The 17,184-nt window shown below is 37.3% G+C and overlaps 3 protein-coding genes across 8 annotated transcripts; 2 read left to right on the forward strand and 1 right to left on the reverse strand.

Moving 5' to 3' along the window:
* The first annotated feature begins 1,213 nt into the window (after positions 1-1,213).
* Positions 1,214-2,637, forward strand: LOC122011360. Of its 3 annotated transcripts, none has more exons than XM_042567741.1 (2): positions 1,214-2,142; positions 2,418-2,637. In XM_042567741.1, the coding sequence occupies exons 1-2, from the start codon at positions 1,290-1,292 to the stop codon at positions 2,549-2,551; spliced, it is 987 nt and encodes a 328-aa protein (XP_042423675.1). In that variant the 5' UTR covers positions 1,214-1,289; the 3' UTR covers positions 2,552-2,637. The 3 variants fall into 3 exon arrangements, with proteins under 3 accessions (XP_042423675.1, XP_042423676.1, XP_042423677.1); XM_042567742.1 differs by having other exon boundaries at positions 2,421-2,637; XM_042567743.1 differs by having other exon boundaries at positions 2,432-2,637.
* A 577-nt stretch (positions 2,638-3,214) lies between these two features.
* Positions 3,215-12,064, reverse strand: LOC122012339 (protein LAZ1-like). Of its 4 annotated transcripts, XM_042568841.1 has the most exons (10): positions 11,883-12,050; positions 11,700-11,746; positions 11,284-11,602; positions 11,144-11,200; positions 8,838-8,946; positions 7,310-7,494; positions 7,140-7,228; positions 5,441-5,702; positions 4,763-5,014; positions 3,215-3,998 (listed from the first exon to the last, which is right to left on the reverse strand). In XM_042568841.1, exons 3-10 carry the CDS (start codon positions 11,431-11,433, stop codon positions 3,648-3,650), a joined length of 1,455 nt encoding a protein of 484 aa, XP_042424775.1. In that variant the 5' UTR covers positions 11,434-11,602; positions 11,700-11,746; positions 11,883-12,050; the 3' UTR covers positions 3,215-3,647. The 4 variants fall into 4 exon arrangements, with proteins under 4 accessions (XP_042424775.1, XP_042424773.1, XP_042424774.1 ...); XM_042568839.1 differs by having other exon boundaries at positions 11,284-11,746; XM_042568840.1 differs by having other exon boundaries at positions 11,700-12,050.
* Positions 12,065-12,263: 199 nt separating this feature from the next.
* On the forward strand, positions 12,264-16,908 carry LOC122012338 (ubiquitin domain-containing protein DSK2b-like). The gene is made up of 8 exons (XM_042568838.1): positions 12,264-12,635; positions 14,197-14,952; positions 15,015-15,205; positions 15,299-15,406; positions 15,479-15,537; positions 16,225-16,256; positions 16,363-16,446; positions 16,547-16,908. The coding sequence occupies exons 1-8, from the start codon at positions 12,395-12,397 to the stop codon at positions 16,690-16,692; spliced, it is 1,617 nt and encodes a 538-aa protein (XP_042424772.1). The 5' UTR covers positions 12,264-12,394; the 3' UTR covers positions 16,693-16,908.
* Positions 16,909-17,184: the final 276 nt, after the last annotated feature.

Raw genomic sequence — 17,184 nt, forward strand, 5'->3', positions numbered from 1 at the left:
CAAATAAGCATATTCATGAATGATATTATTTGTCTTTCTATTGTTCTATTTATTATTTTCGTTGACCACGTGATCCTGATTTTTTTTAAGTGGAGAAAGTTTCAAAGTCAGTGGGTTTTAACCTGTAATCTAACCACAGTATTGTTAGCAAAAACGACCGGAATATATGTCTAAGTGATTTCAAGTCAGAATCAAATCGGTTGATTGGACCAGAAATTCAATTTTTCTGGTATAATTTGCTTTTGCCATTTTACCAAATCATTAGTGCATATTTAGGTTTTGAGTTTAGCGTGAATCACACTTCAAAAAAAAAACCCCAGATATTTATAACATGTAATGCTTGTTATACCATAATTTCTATTTCTAGACTACAATTAAATATTTGTGTTTTCTTCTAATTTTATATTGTTAACAAAAGATTTTTTTAATACTTTATTTTTGCATAAACTTCGAGACCATACCCATGCAGAAGTCGTACAAAATGATCTCTAAGTTTCTTAAAATTAATTTAGAAAAATATTTACGAAGCGTGATTCAATAAATAATAATGATTTATCCTTTCAAAAACAAATACCAAAAGCGTAAAATGTCCATTTGCTTATGCTGGACAATTTATCCTTTCGGATTTGCTTTTTTTTTCATAAAATCGAATGAATCGGATTAAATAGATAAAAAATTATTTTTTAACCAACTAAATTAATTAAATTTTTTTATAATTTAATTAATTAAAATTTTAAAATCTTATTCAATTTTAACTTAAAAAAAGATTTTATCGAATTAATTATATTTTTAAATAAAATAATTAAAATAATATTCTGCTTTATTAGTTTATTTAATTTAACTAAATTATAAAATTTAAAATCGAATTGAACAGGATTAACTGAAAATTAAATTTTAAAAAATAAAAATTAAATTAACTTAAATTCGATTAATTCAGTTAATCCATAAAATTAAATTAACTTAAATTCGATTGATTCAGTTAATATAATTTTTTTTTAAAAACATTTACTATGCGTATGTGCAGTGTTTATACAGCAACGGACCTCTTGTTTTAAAATGGTTCGAAAAAAAGTCAAAATAAAATTTCGAATGGGCTGGATTAAATATTTTTTTAATTATTGCCTTTTATGACATCGATTCCAAGTGGGCCCTCCTCCAACCTCCCTCGGCTCTTCTTTTTAAGCGTTGGTGGGAGTTCGAAGCCAGCGAATTATTCTTCCTCCATTTTTCGACTTTTCAAGCCATTCGACTCCACCAATTCACCGCGAACATTAACTCCTCCAAATCCGATGAAGGATATCGTCGCCTGCTTCGGCCACAACGCCGTCAAGGTCGCCGAATCCACCCTAAGTCTCGCCTTCGACGGCTCCTCTCCGCCCCAGTCGGATAACACCGTCTGCTGCTCCTACGGCGCGACCCTCTCCTCCCGCAAGCAGCTCCTCATCGAACTAACCTGGCGCCGGATCGCCTCCGGCGACGCCTTCCTAACCGTTTCCATCGATCTCGACGGCTCCGCCACCCACCGCGTGATCCTGCGCAAGAAGAAGGGAAGCCGGGCGTTCTCGGCCGGGGCCGCCGCCTGCGCCCTCCACTGGGACGTCTCCGCAGCCAAGTTCGCCGGCGCGGCGCCGGATCCGACGAAGGACTTTTACCTCGTGATTATTGCCGACCAGGAGCTGGTTCTACAGCTCGGAGATCTGAGCGGGCATTTCGTCGAACGCATGGAACCCGCGCCGCGGGCGGCAGAATACTGCGCCGTGCTCTACGCCCGGCGCGAGCGGGTGTTTGGCTCCACGCACCACTCTACCAAGGCGGTTTTCCGCGACGGCGGAAGCGAGCACGAAGTGATGGTGCGGTGCAAGGGAGGAGAGGGAGGGAGCGGGGAGGCCGCCACAGGGGACGACGGCGAGCTCTACTTCTGCGTGGATCGGAAGAGGTTGATCGACGTGAGGGAGGTCAATTTGAACTTTAGAGGAAATCGGACGATCTACCTCGACGGATCGGCGATCGACGTTCTCTGGGACGTCCACGACTGGTGGTTCAGGGGTTCGGCCTCCGCCTCCAGCAGCGGCGCAACCTTCATGTTCCGGACTAGGAGCGCCACGGAGAGCTCGCTGTGGTGGGAGGAGGAGATGGCAAAAGGTGCGTCACAATTCACTCTCTTGATCCAGGTTTTCAAGAACTGAACTGGATTCCAAAGATTTTTGCATCTTCTCTTCTCTCGATTAAAATTTCCTCTTGTAAAAATCTACTTTTTTTTATAATAAAAAAAAAAAAATCTGAAACGGATGATAAATGAACACTTTTTTTTTGGGGGGACCATTTGTGATTTCTATGCTTCGATCCGTTTTGAATCTCCCAGTACGAAGAAACTACTTGCGCAAAACACAAAATTGCTGATGTTCTTTCATACTTAGAAGATCTTTCTCAGGTTCAAAGATCAGAGGTGATTAAAGATGGTGATGGTTCAGTTGACTATCTTAGCAGTGAATGTATCTGTACAATTATGCAGGAGTTTGATTTGGAACACTGCGTTGATTTGGAACACTGAGTCAGAAGTCAATGTTGTTTGCATTGAATTTTTCATCTAAATGTTGGTCAAAATCAAATAAGCCCAATCCTTGAAAGCACTGCAAAGTTGTCAAAATGTTTCATGGATGGCAATGCTATCAACCTTTTTTCCTCTCTTATTTGGATGTTGTTGCCATCAAGTTTGTCTGTGTGCCACAAAAAATTTCTTGTCTTGATTCATCTTATGAGGTAGACCATAATTCTGGTCAAAACACACAATTGTTCTTTGTGGGGACAATCTAGTTAAAAAGGGAGAAAGAAGAGTAAAAAAAGCAGGGAGGAAATGAAATAGGCAAGACTTGGAATATGATTATCTAAAATTCAAATTACTGAACTAGTAAGTATAGAGCAGATGGGCACAAAGAGGTATAAACTTAGGGTGAAAATAGTCTCTTGGCAAATCAAAGTGAAGGTTTCTAATAGAATGAATAAACTGAGATGCCAATCAAGGTCTCTTGGCCTTACTTTTGCAAGTTGCCCCACATCCCTTCCATATATATTGTGTTAAAAAATTAAAAGAAAAACTTAAAAAAAAAAGAGAAGAAATTCTCCTCTCAAGGTCTTTGCAACAAATTGTTCTATATCTCATAAGTTTTTAGAGGTTTCAAGCTTCAAACTGAGTTATTCTACCAAACAGAATGCAGATCTCAATTCTGATGTTATTTTAATTTACTGGCAACAATTCTTAAGAACGCAGCAGGCAAAATAGTACACAATAACAATGTAACGGTACTTGCAAATTCTGAAGTTTTATGGCATAAATATTTCTGTTACTGGGAACGAAATTTGTTGATCCAAATGGCCTTACAATGCACATGGAGAGATCTGAAAGGCTAGTGCTTTGGGTCGTGAAGACACTTTAAGATGGCAATCATCAGTGCCAGATATCCTAGGTAGATGAGCCTGTGTGCCTTTTCTCTCTACCGAAGCTATCCAAGGAGGAAACATGAATAGTTCTTGTAGTTAAAATAGCCGCTTCTTCCACATTAGCCGGAGAAAGATGTTATTTTTGTATTCATGTGTTCTTGGACATATCCAACTTAGTCCCTGGCGAAGAGAAGTTGGCTCCTGGCTCCTCAGTCCTTAGTGATCCACCTGCATCCATGCACCTCAAACCCACCATGGCCAGTGTCACTGTTTTCTCCCCCACTTTCTGCACTTTTATTTCCGGATTCTTTTACTTGTCTTCTTCCTCTCTTGGCCGCACTGTCACTAACACTTCCATTCAAGAGTGGGTCGTCGATTCCACGAACTCGCTTAACCAATGAAGATGAACCCATACTACTGTCATCCTTGGTTTTTAACTTTCCCTTTTCATGCTTTCTTATGTTTTCTGAAAATCTGTGAAGCTTCCGATTGAATCGTGTGAAACCCTTCTCCATGGGTTCCACTGCATGTGTGACTGTAAACTTTAGATCATTCACAATCTGGAAAAGAAAATGCAGGATCATGTAAAAAGAACTGGCGTTGACTTCACTTGCACAAATATTCCATACAATAGCAGCTAATAAGCAGACAAGATATCTCAAGTCTAATATCAGTTTTTTTATGCTTCTGCACTGAAATGCACCTGTTTTTTTTGTTATTGATATATCCTACGTTCGGGTTAGTGTACCTATGACAATTAAGTCATGCCCTTGCTGAAGGGTAGGGTATCACTTCATCTGATCAAAAGGGCGATTGCTCTCTTAGACAATATGAGATTCTTGGAGTGTTTCTCCAGGAAATATGATGCGAGCAAACAGATGTTTGTATGATGCAAGTAAACTTTAATATGCAGGAGTTCCAATCCTGCTTGTGTAAAAAAAAAAAAAAAATACAATAATAACTATCTAATCAAATTGTACTTTGAATTTAAACCAATCAAATGAAGCTATGAAGTACAAAATTCTCACCCACACCTGAATGATGGCCATAAAAATGAGAATATATATATATATATATATATATATATATATATATATATATATATATATAATAGACGTGCACAAACAAGCGTGTATAAATATATTTTATCATCCTGTAAGCCCTCAATCATAAGCTTTCTCAAAGCCTTCCTGAATCTTTACTTCATTTATTCTACTGAAATTAGAGAATATTTCTTTAGCCAAGTCGAGATCAGAACTCTTACCAGAGAAAATCAACAAGAATATTAGTGGAATGCAGTAATCAGAGTGATTGTGGAGCTTACATATTCTCCTCCTCCAACAAATACATCTCGAACACTCTCTCTAATAGCTGTAGAACTCTTGGTAGCAAGATCAGGTTGGGGCAGCCTAAGCTTTATTGGTCGTTCACTGTCCCTAACCTCATCAGGGTCTAAAGGGCAATCTAAAGATGCATAGTCTCCAAGAACAGCCACACCACTGGTAATTCGTTCACCCATTAGCTTGTACGGTTCAGCAGGGAACACGTAGAGATGCACAATCGAAGCAATAAACATCTGTACTGGAACAACTAATCTATTAGATTTTTATCTAGATAATAGTCTTTAATGCAGGAATTCAAGTAGAAGCCTTTTTACAGATAATACGTCACCTGAAAGACAACTTTCAAAAGGTAAGGAACAGAATAGATCAACAGAAAATATACACAAAAGAACATAATATACCCATGAAAAACTATACAGAGGATTATCATCCATAATCAATTCCTTTCCACCTCTTAAAAAATAGTGATCCTCCAGAGGTAAGAAAATAATTGAAAACATCTTATCTTTAACCAATAAATTTACCATAAATAAACATGAACCAGTTTTATGGACTACGAAAATTAGTACATTGCTTCAGTGCAATTTCAGTATCTCAAATAGCATATTTATAGATATGGTAATGGATCACGTATTAGATTAAATATAAGACAGAATTACCTCTATACAAATAATGAAGTTCTGTACACTTGATTTAAACTGCAAATTTTGAGCTATAGAACTTTCAAATGAATTCCAACTAAAAAGTAGGGCAATCGCCACATCTTGCCACCATGTCATAAAAACTATTGATTTGAACATCAGGAACTTGGCAAGTGGCTTTATATGAGCTAGTTCATTCTTTGTAGCAGTATAAAATAAGACCAAACAATACAATGCCCAAGACTGACTGAAATTGAGAACTACAGCCATATAAGGGTACCTACAAAATTAAGATGAGATCAGAGGTTTTTCATGTTAAATAAACAATACTAGACAAGAGAACAACAACAACAACAACAACAATAACCAAGCCTTATCCCACTAGGTGAGGCCAGCTATATGGATTCTTTTACGCCATTGGATTCTATCCCCTACTACTATATCATCATCTATACTTTAATAAATTTTATTTTGTTTTATTGTTACTAAACAAGTCTTTTTTGGTCTTCTTCTTCTTTGTTTGATGTACATGTTTGTCATAGTTTCACATCGTCTAGAGCATTTATTGGTTGTCTAAGTACATGCCCGTATCATCTTAAACGTGTTTATCGGAATTTTCCCTCAATAAAGAAATAACAAAAAAAAAGAGATTTTGAGAGGGGATACATTTTGTTCCCTCTTTAAATTAATGCATTGAAAATTAGATGATTATTCACCGTCGTCAGAAATTATGAGGTGGCATACCCAATTGACCATTTTTCAACATCAAAATAACAAGAGAGAAGAAACATTGTTTCTGCCTTATGACTGGTAGTGCCAATATTAGCTTTCTTTGGCAACAAAAGGTAAAAATCATCACCGCCCCTCCAAGGTGGCCTTCCACTGTTTGGAAGGGAGGTAAATCGTGGGAGGATTCACCTAATAACAGCAACGCATGTAAGGAGGGGTTGAGACAACCAGCGGGGTATTTCACACCCATTGGGAATCTACCTTAGGCCTATTGACAGCAACACCCTTGCATGAACTAACTGTGCCAACCCGTGGGGGTGCCAATATTAACTTTCTTGATCAAGCTAAACAACGTAGCTCTTATAGGTACCCATATAAAAACAAGTTTGATTGCTTCTCTTAAGGCCAAGAGTTTCATGCTATCAAATTAATAACCCATATGTGACTGAAAGCAATGCACTTCTTTCTAAATATTATTATATATAATGACTCCTAAGAGTCCAAGATACAAATGCCTATCAATTACATGGCTTCTAGAATTTTGAGATGATGTATTCTTCCAGTCATTTAGGTCTGTAACAGTTATATTTCACAAAACAGCAAGTATCCTTTTATGGAAGAGAGGAGTTTTAATAAGCATGTTCTAATTTGATAACATGCTCCATTAATCTGTGTGATTTCATTTTGCTAAATATCTACCACAAAAGGTATCATACTCCTGACTATTGATGAGAGAAAAAGAAAGAATATTTATAAGATTTACATGTAGTCATGCATTATAATTGCCTTCATAAACTGACAATTTTGATGCATCTGACTTGAAACTCTGTGTCAACCAACTTGGGGAAGGCAATTGGCTATCCAGATTTTAATAAAGATGTTTACTAATCTAAATTGAAATGCTAGTTTAGTTTTAAAAATACACGAAAAGGGACAAGTACCATACATATTTCATTAGCCACGAAATCTGGACTTGGACTTGACTTACCCACACTTCCACTTGAACTCTCCTTCACAATATACTCCGAAAGCTTCAAGAACCACAGCTAAAATCGCAGTAAAAGTTTTTATTATCATCTGTATGAAATGGCCAGGAGTAGTGTAAACTAATTCATCTGTTAAAAAGAGAAATCTAGCAATCATACAGCAAAAGCTTACATATTGAACAATTCCAATCTTGATACTCTGATAAAACCACTCGCTTAGTCTCCATGGTTCCAAAAAATAGTTCATTGGAAAAGGATGCTTTATTATTCCCTTCTCAGAAACATTCTCTAGTAAGGTTGTTTTGGAGGTAACACCACCTTGTCTGTTCAAAAATTCAATTGTTCTGTCTTCACCACCTACAGCAGAGCAGCGGAGATAATCAGAAATAATAGCAAAATCCTGTTAAGGAAAGCACAATACATGCTCATGTCAAATTAGGACATTTTTTGAAGATATAATGATAGCTAGATCTAATAAAATATCAATAGTTTCAACAGGCAAAATTACATTAAAAATGGTGCTATGCAGAAAAACCTGGCTATTTCCATGCAAAAAGTCAAAATAAAGAAGCAATTTGATGACATAAAAGGCCAAATGCTTAATTGATTATATGCTACGATTGTATTCTAGCATGTATCCGTCATGCAGAAACATATAAATCTTTCTGGTTACAAACTAGTGTTAACAAGAAGTTGATCAATTAGAATTCTAACTTTCCCATAAGATTTACGCCAATAAACCAACAGCAACAAAATTTTTCTCTCATGCATTAACTAATTAAATCTTAGCCAATAAGAAACAATTCTGGCTTCAACTTGAATGAGATCATTATGCAGACCAAATAAGAAATATCAAACAAGTTATCTAACTGAATAATTATGCAAGGACTGATGAATTTGGTAAATAAATAAATGATGCAATGTAGTGCCACCCATAAGTGCGCTAGAATATTGCTAGCATTAGATTTCATTTGACACCTTGACAAATGCAAAAGCAAGTATAATAAACAAGGCAGAAAAAGAAAGAGTTTACTGTTCAAAAACATAGGTTTGTCATTATCCATAAAATTTTGAGATATCACTACTGAACATGTAGCAATCAGTTAATATCAGTAATTACAAACTAGAGAAATTGCTTAAAAAATTTCAACTTGAATGGAAGTATGTCTTCTATGATTGGAGAGCATTAAATGTGAGTTTCCTACCCGGGAAAAAACAGATGGAAACAAAGTGATAGAAAGATTTCTCTCATGGTACCTTATTTCCATTTCCTTAGACAGAAATAGAGAGAAGGAAGAGAGGGGAAAATCTTTCCTCAGTTTTTGCCAATTCAATTTTCGTCTGATATCGGTGAAAAAGGTATTGATAGAATGCAATGAAGCAAACCCAGAGAAAGAATAACAAAAACTTGATATAATTATCAGTTGTTTTTAGTCAGATCCCAGAATCGTGACTATAAGAATCTCATAGCAAATAAGCAAAAGAGACATTTCTGTTGTATACTAAGCATGATTTAAATGTTAGTATATTGAGATCCCCAGCCAAACTAAATCCAAATAATCCACTGACAATACAATTTGACATATTGCTACTTAGAGAAACATCACGACTAGTTTGCATTTATGCATGAATAAAATTTTCAAGGTATGAGAAATATAATCAGATTATATAGAAGAATCTTCATTGTTATGGATGCATACCCATGCAAGCAACAAGGTATCTTCCAAAGCAATACATGGCAAAGGCCTCGTAACAATCTCGCAGAATCTCACAATCAGCACTGATAGACGGATTCACCAGTGATACATACTAAATTCAAATAACAAACAACTCAGCAATGTTTTTAATGAAACATAGATTGATAATTTGGCTGCAATTCAACATGTCAAATACTTCCTGGAAACAAATTGAACCAAACGAAAAGTCCAGATTGGAATAAAATTATAGCAAAATTCTTTAGAAAATTCCCAAGAATGAACAACAATATTAACATCATTGACTAACCAATATTTAGCACACTTTGCTAGGGACAACCAATTTGTACTTGATATTAAGAAATATATGTGAAAAGATTTTCACTATGATGGCAAACTGCTTAAAGAGTCCACAATGCCATGAGAACATCCTAGGGGCGGGAAAGTTGATATTCTGATATCCAAAATATTGCAACAACCGGAAATTTAATTGTGTACTAAAAGAATCAACCTTAGAATCCACCACGAATTGCTTGCTTGTAGGGCTAATCATTCAATTAAAACCGAACCAACCAAACCAAACAAATTGAAAACCGAACAAATCGGAATTTTTTTAAACAAACCGAAATTTTTCCGAACTAACCGAACCGACCGAATTTTCCTATGAAAACCGAACAAAACCGAACCGATTAAATATCATTTAATTCAATTTTTGATCGAATTAACCGAATCAATTGAAAATTTAAAACCAAATTAATCAAATTTAAATTTTGTTTAATTAATTACATATATTTTTAATTAATTACATTTTTAAATAAAAAATAATCAAATTAATATTCTTATTCAGTTTATTCGGTTTAACCGAATTATGAATTTTAAAATCAAAACCGAACCGAACCGAATTTTAAAAAAATGAAAATCGAATTAACTAAACCGAATTTCTAAATTTGATGAGTTCGGTTTGGTTACTTCGATTTTTACCGAATTTTTGCTCACCCCTACTTGCTTGCCCACAAAAGAAATAAAACAAATAAAATAAGAAAATGATATATATATGTAAACAAACCAAAAGTTCAGAATATAGAAAACTCCAGAGAATGAACAAGAATATCAACGTCATCAACAACCAAATACCATGTGTTGAAAATCAATCAGTAAGTATATGAGAAATGTATGTGAAGATATTTTCATTGTGTTCACACATCCGTTAAAGATCCCAAATGTTTTGCTACAACTCAATATACCAAATATTTCATGGAAAAAGAATCGAACTGATCAATGCGTGTGTGTGTGAGAGAGGGAGGAGTGAATGGGTAGTAACTTATAATTTGAGGCAAAGCACTTAGACCACATCTTTGAATCAACTTCCAGTTATTAATGTATTGGAAAAACATTAGTGATTAGTAAATATGTTAAATAGTTCTATCGAACACCAGATTTTGACTAACAACTAGCATATACTCGTGTCGTGAATGTTAACACCTCAATAACTTCAGAAGAATTAACAATACTCACATTCATCGTGCATCAAGTATGAATTACAATTAAATTTCCACATCCAATGAACATAAAATACTCCAAAACATTCATATATTAGAAAGAATTGCCAAAAATAATTAATGTATTAAGCATCTGAGAATTCAACTTTTAAATTATTTAGAAAGCATGAAACAACTATTTATTACTTTCTGCACTATGCAATAATCATTCACCAGAGTTTCATAAAATGTTATGCCCAATAAGTTTTTTTTTCTTCTAAAAGCAGTCATTATCATTATATATATAATATATCGATTGAACAAAAATGGAAATTAATAAATGAAAAAATCAATAAGGTCTCAATTTAACTGACATTTAAATACTTGAAGTTTCATTAAGTGCCAATTGGCTTCCCTTAATTGACTCCTATTGATGTGGAAACTATATCACATACAATATTGACTTCCGTTCGAGTGTTGAAGGTCTCATCACATACCATTTTGCAGCCATGCATGCTTGTGTAATAGTTGATCCAGTCGCAGCAATACTACATCTTAGCAAGTATATATATCGCCCTAAATGCAAGTACTTAGCAGCAAAAGAACATGTGGTCAAGTCCATGTTCATTTTGCGGTCATATATTAATGTGAAACCATATTTATTACTCATATATGCTGCTATTATGTGGTCCAAAATGTTTTTTTTTTCTTTTCATTTTACCAGCACACAAAAAAACCCATGTTTCACCAATAGCTGTTCAAATAAACTAAATGGCACAGCTAGAATAGATTAGGATTCACCAAATTGTATCATTTAGTGAATAGAGAACTTACTGATTCAACTGAATAGCAAGGCACCATTAAGATGACACCAACTAGAAACTTCTGCTCCTGCAACAGGAAAAAGTAAGGTCATAGAACAACTATCTGAAGCAAAATTCAGTAAACCAGCCGATGAAAAGAATATGCAGAACCTCTGGATTTTTGTATGAGGAGAGGTGCTGGAATAGAAGGAACATGGAAAGGAACAGCGTGATAACAACCAAGGCACCACCAATAGCCGCGGCCCATCCAGGTGAGGAATAAGATAATAGATTTAGGTAAAGTTTCTCTATCAGACCCATAATGTAAAACAACTCTCCACTGCCGTGGTATCTCACGGTCTCTGCGCATAATTCAATCAATGTGCTTCCAGAACCAGAAAATGTACCATCAATCGCGTAACGTGATAGTAAGATTGAATTTTGCGACCAAAAGATCCATTCCTAAGCTTGAGCTTTGAGATCGAAACATCTGCACAAATCAGCGACGAGAAACTGATATCTAATACCGACAAATCCCACGTCTAATCCGCGATGGCATAACCCATTTGACGTCAGATTTAACCTACGCGAACAGCAGCAAGGATTCCGATGGTGCCGCAGGACCAGCAATACTCTAGAGATTCAAAAACCAAACAACAATGAATAAACCAAAGAGATCTCACATCAAATCGAAAGTAACAGCAAAATAAGCAATGTTCCCAGAAATCTGTGATGTGGGAACCCCTCGATTAAAGAGACAGCCATATAACTACTCCAAAGTCGATCAAGCACGCTGGAGAATGGGAGGGATTCTCAGGGGAAGACACACAGGAGGCGGATCGAGATGGGCAATGGCGAGAGGAGCGAAGCGATCGGAAGAGTTCAGGCTCGGAATTTACGGTGGCTTGGCGTTGGAGCGTATGAGCGGGCGGAGAGAAGAGACGGAGAAGTGTGGAGCGTTGGATGGCGATCTAACGGAGGATGAAAGGAGCCAGGAAAAGTGCGATGGACGGGAGAGATCGGGCGGACGATGTACATGATATTGCGGCGACCAGACGATTAGCTGAGTGGACTGGTTCGCGGACGATTGCCTTGGTGCCCACGTGAGAAGCACGCCCTTGTCCCCTCTCATTTTTCTCCCTTTTCCATTAATCTTTTTTCTTCCTTGCAACGAAATCCTTCTCCCCTCCTCCAAGCCACCAGAAGGACGAATCGCTTCCTTTTCTCGATTATATCCCCCAGTTCTTGAATTGGAATCCGATCCACCTTTGGTCTAGGTTTCATGGCCACCGACGGCGATCCTGGTGTCGCCGCCGACCCGGGCGCCGTCGGCGAGGCTGATTCAGTCACTATCCATGTCCGATCCTCCAACGGGTCCAAACTCTCGGTGCAGGCCTCACTCGAGTGCACGGTAGGGGCCTTCAAGGTTCTCCTGGAGGAGAAGTCCGATGTCCCGGCGGAGCGGCAGCGGTTGATTTACAAAGGCCAGATTTTGAAGGACGAAAAAACCCTAATGAGCTATGGTGCACCGATTTCCTCCTTGATTTCTATCTTATATTTGTTGTTTTCGCCGATGGTTTGCCCATCTACTTGTAGGTCGTTGTTCTGTTCCTTTGAATGGCCGTTGTCAATCGCATACTATAATGCTTAAGTATGAAAGAAGGATGAACTGCTTAAAGATGATGGCTTCTAGTTCTTTTTGGTCCAACTCGTCTTTTCTAGTATAATGCGTCTCTGAAATTTATGATGGATCGGGATTAAAAGGATGGTGTTTAGGAATCACACTTACAAAAATCTCTACTTGTTTTGATAAGGAACTTGAATGGATCATGTTGTAACGTCTAAATCTCATCATGTGTTCATTTTTTTGCCTTTTTTTGAAAGGTTCATTGTTGTTTGTTAACACAAGCTGCCTTGACGAGTGTTTAGTAAGGCATTTTGGCCTCTCTGAAGTATCCTCTCCAACTATTTGACATGGGATAGATGCCCGCCATTTCTACCTGCCAATGAAAGAGCAATACGTATCCCAAAGAAGAAACACACTTAGGTGGGAGGTTACTTAGCATTTAAACCTTGTCAATTAGCTAGTTAGATCCTTCCCACTCTACTTGCTGTAACTTGAGTTCGAACTTCTAAGTTCTTCAAAGCCTGCTTGACCCCTTCACTGCCTTAGCCTATCTTAGCCTCACAAGTCCTTGTCCAGTTGAGTGGAGTTCTCTTTGCATTAATTCTTTAGGAGGAATCTTTAAGATGAATAAGCTTACCGCAACTTGTGCTTTGACTCTTCGCTCGACAACCTTTTAAACCTCAATTCAGTAAAGAACAAGTTCTCCTCAGACACCAGTCATTTCATTCCCCTTGTGAATTGGTTGAGATTGTCAATAGGTACAAGGTCACTCCTGGTGTCATCAGTGGTCGTTTCTTGAGATTACTACTGTGGCCAAATACCTCATCCAAGCCTGTACATGAACCACTCTCAACTGGGTAGGTGAAGCATCTGATCAGTATTCAACCAAATCAGTATTCTCTTTGCAACTTGAAAGTCTCACTCATATGTACGTTTAAAAGGTTTTTCCATTTTTTAATTTTTAGACATAAGAACTCATGCTTTAGATTTTGTTGTATTCTAATGGAATTCTGAATTATATACTGCTACTTGTTAGCAGTTGGTTCATTTAGATCTGATAGCATTGCTCTTTTTCTTCTTGCATGAAAAATTAAATTTAATTCTTAGCAGCTAGATGACTTATAGTTGTGGTTAGTTCACTTTTCAATCATGATCAGGTGGTATTAGCCTCAACTATATGGGTTATTGCATGGTACTGATGTGATTTGGATGGCCTTCTGATCAATATTTTGCATATCAAAAGCCCCTCCTTTCACTTACACGTGGGGACCTAGTCTTATAACAAATTCAGTTCAGATCCATGCTCTTAGGCTTAGACACTTTAATGTTGGTCGTCAATGCCTAACGCAATGGCCAAACTTTTTCATCTGCACTTAGGCTGAAGTTGGCATTTTTAATTCACTTCTTAATCATGGCTCATATTTTCTAAATTAGTCTCTTATTTTTGTCTTTCCTAGGCTTGGAGTCAGATCACACAATTCATTTGGTTCATGGTTTGACCCTGCAAAATCCACCTTCCGATGTGACTCCAGCTGCTAATAGAGTTTCAGGAGTTGAGAGTGGTGGTTCTAATGGAGGTGGGGGATTTGGAGGAGCTGATGTTGCAAGCTCGCTCTTTCCTGGCATTGGTAGTAACATTAGAAATGGTGCTGGATCAGGCATGCTTGGATTTGGCTTACCAGATCTCAGTCAGATGCAGCAGCAGTTAGTGCAAAATCCAAGCATGATGAGGGAAATGATGAATATGCCTGCTGTTCAGAGTCTGATAAATAATCCTGACCTGATGCGAAACATGATAATGAACAATCCTCAAATGCGTGAGATCATTGACCGTAATCCTGAGTTCGCGCACATCCTAAACGACCCCAACACTCTTCGGCAATCTCTGGAAGTCATGAGGAATCCTGAACTCATGAGAGAATTGATGCGGAGCACTGATAGAGCTATGAGCAACATTGAGTCATCCCCAGAAGGATTCAACATGCTTAGGCGAATGTATGAAACTGTCCAGGAGCCGTTTCTTAATGCTACAGCAGGGGCAGGAAACGAGGGGAATGATGTGGGTCAAAATCCATTTGCAGCACTTTTGGGGAATCAGGGTGGTGTGCAGTCGAGAGATCTGACACCAGACCAGCCTGGTACTGGTTCCAATCAAACTAATGAATCATCTTCACCAAATAGTAACCCACTTCCAAACCCATGGAGCAGAACTGGTAGCATTTTTGTATTTGTTGCAGTGTTATTGGTTATATGCTAAAAGTTCCTGCAATTTCAGGAGCGCAGACAACCAATACCACACCAGCTCCTCCTCGTGATGGAAGATCTCCAAGCATTGGTGGATTATCAGGGTTAGAAAGGATGGCTGGTGGAATGACAGATCCATCCTTTGTCAATCAACTTCTGCAAAACCCTGCCATTATGCAGATGACGCAGAGTCTCCTCTCCGACCCTCAGTTTATGAATCAGGCATTTTTTTCTTAAAAAAATATCTTATTATTAGAGAGAAGGAATTGTTTTTGCCATCAATTTTTGATATTTTATCTGATTGTTTACTATCAGGTTCTGAATCCACAACTCCGTAACTTGTTGGGTTCCAACTCTCAGCTTAGCAGTATGTTGCAGAATCCAGAATTGATTCAGCAGCTTACTTCTCCTGAGACACTGCAGGTAGATGCATTTACAACGCTTTGATACATTACTTGTGTTCTGTTCTCAAATTTTTATTTGTCTGGTATGCAGCAACTTCTATCATTTCAGCAGACACTTATATCCCCAGGTGGCCAGCGGCAAACAAGCCAGTGAGTTATGAAACTGTTTTCATTTGCATCAATACTAGTGCTCTCCATAGTAACTATCATTTAATCACTCATCTAAAAATGTTGGTTCTAGGTTGATACTCGCTAGATTGGACTTGTCAAGTTTGACATTATTTTACCAATCGATAATTGTCATTTCTTTCTGATTTCAAATGAGTTAGGCTGTTTTTGTTAGTGATGGCAACAGTGTCTTTTTTCCCCATACCATATTGTTTGGTTTGATGTCTATAAAATTGCACTGCGAAAACTATTTTTCCAAATACATGGTAAGAAAACTAAATGGAAGTCGTTTTTTTTTATGCAAGGCATAGTATTTCAAACTCATATTTCTTTTGATGGCATAGCTTGAGCAAATTTCCGAGCTTCTCTGCTTCACTTGCGTCTCTTAGTTCAGTTCATTAAAGGCTCAATGTTACTGAGCTGACAGTGATCACGTGTAAAATACAGTTTGCTTTAGATTTTATTTGATGATTATATTGACTGGATGTATTGCAGTGATGCTAATAATTGTTATACATAAAGATTAACGATGGTTCCAGTACAGCTTAGGTTTATAATGGGTAGGATCATGTAATTCATTAGAAGGTCAATGAAATGAACACAAAATTGCTTTAGTTCCGTTTCAAACCTTGGCATTTTACCGAGCAGAGCTCTTGGCTTCTCTTTCAGGGAACAAAATCAGACTGGTGCCACTGCAACAGGTACAAGGAATCCCAGGACACGTGCTGATCATATCTGAGAATTGTCCTCAAGCTTGAGTTCTGAGTTTGAATAAGAAACTGCATTTATCATCTTCTTTCGCTGCAGGAGCGATCAATACCAGTGGCTTAGAATTTATGATGAATATGCTTAGTGGACTTGGGTCTGGCACGGGGGCTCCTAACCCTGATGGTTGCGCACTTCTACCCTATCTTAACAAAATGCTATATATTTATATATTTCTTCATATCAAACAATTTATACTTAATACATTGTTGTCTTTATGTTGCAGTGCCTCCTGAGGAACGATATGCAACACAGCTTTCTCAGCTACAGGATATGGGCTTCTCTGACACTCAAGAAAACATTCGCGCATTAGAAGCCACTGCTGGAAACGTCCATGCTGCAGTTGATTGGCTTTTGAGGAGCCCTCATTGATGGATCTGTCATATCTAAAGAACAATACCGACGTTTTCAGCTTCATAATTTTTGCAGCGACTTTAACAAATGTGCACAGTTCTTCTATAACGACCTATGGCTCAAATTTTATCATGTCTCTTCTCTGTTAAACTAGTCGCACTATCTTTTGCTCATACACGTCATTTTAAAAGTTTATTTTCATTCTAATTACATTCAGGTTCTGGTTTTATTGTCTCAAAATGTCTTGATTAACATATGCTTGCCTTTTATTTTTGCCTAGCGATCAGTAAATTATCTTATGGTTTCATCTTATTGTCAAGTAACTTACTTTATTATTCTTTTATTTTCAGCAGGCATTCATATTGCTAATTCATCCTGGAAGGCGTTTTATTGTAATAGTCTGTTAGACATCGTATTTTGAGCCTATAATTAACAAAAAGCCTTATCGTGGTTCAACAATTTTCATAAGTTGAGTTTGGTTAATGTTGTGTGGTTATGAATAAAGTGAGA

The sequence above is a fragment of the Zingiber officinale genome, chromosome 8A, assembly GCF_018446385.1.
Source record: "Zingiber officinale cultivar Zhangliang chromosome 8A, Zo_v1.1, whole genome shotgun sequence".
NCBI lineage: Eukaryota > Viridiplantae > Streptophyta > Magnoliopsida > Zingiberales > Zingiberaceae > Zingiber > Zingiber officinale.

Excerpts from the sequence above, each read along its gene's own strand:
- LOC122012339 (XM_042568841.1), bottom strand. The coding sequence starts at position 11,433 with ATGGGTCTGATAGAGAAACTTTACCTAAATCTATTATCTTATTCCTCA. Across the intron at positions 7,495-8,837 it reads ATACCTTGTTGCTTGCATGG|GTGGTGAAGACAGAACAATT; the intron begins GTATGCATCCAT and ends GCTCTGCTGTAG. Across the intron at positions 7,229-7,309 it reads AGATTGGAATTGTTCAATAT|ATGATAATAAAAACTTTTAC; the intron begins GTAAGCTTTTGC and ends CATTTCATACAG.
- LOC122011360 (XM_042567741.1), top strand. The coding sequence starts at position 1,290 with ATGAAGGATATCGTCGCCTGCTTCGGCCACAACGCCGTCAAGGTCGCC. Across the intron at positions 2,143-2,417 it reads GGAGGAGGAGATGGCAAAAG|AAGATCTTTCTCAGGTTCAA; the intron begins GTGCGTCACAAT and ends TTTCATACTTAG.
- LOC122012338 (XM_042568838.1), top strand. The coding sequence starts at position 12,395 with ATGGCCACCGACGGCGATCCTGGTGTCGCCGCCGACCCGGGCGCCGTC. Across the intron at positions 12,636-14,196 it reads AAAAACCCTAATGAGCTATG|GCTTGGAGTCAGATCACACA; the intron begins GTGCACCGATTT and ends TGTCTTTCCTAG. Across the intron at positions 15,206-15,298 it reads ACCCTCAGTTTATGAATCAG|GTTCTGAATCCACAACTCCG; the intron begins GCATTTTTTTCT and ends GTTTACTATCAG.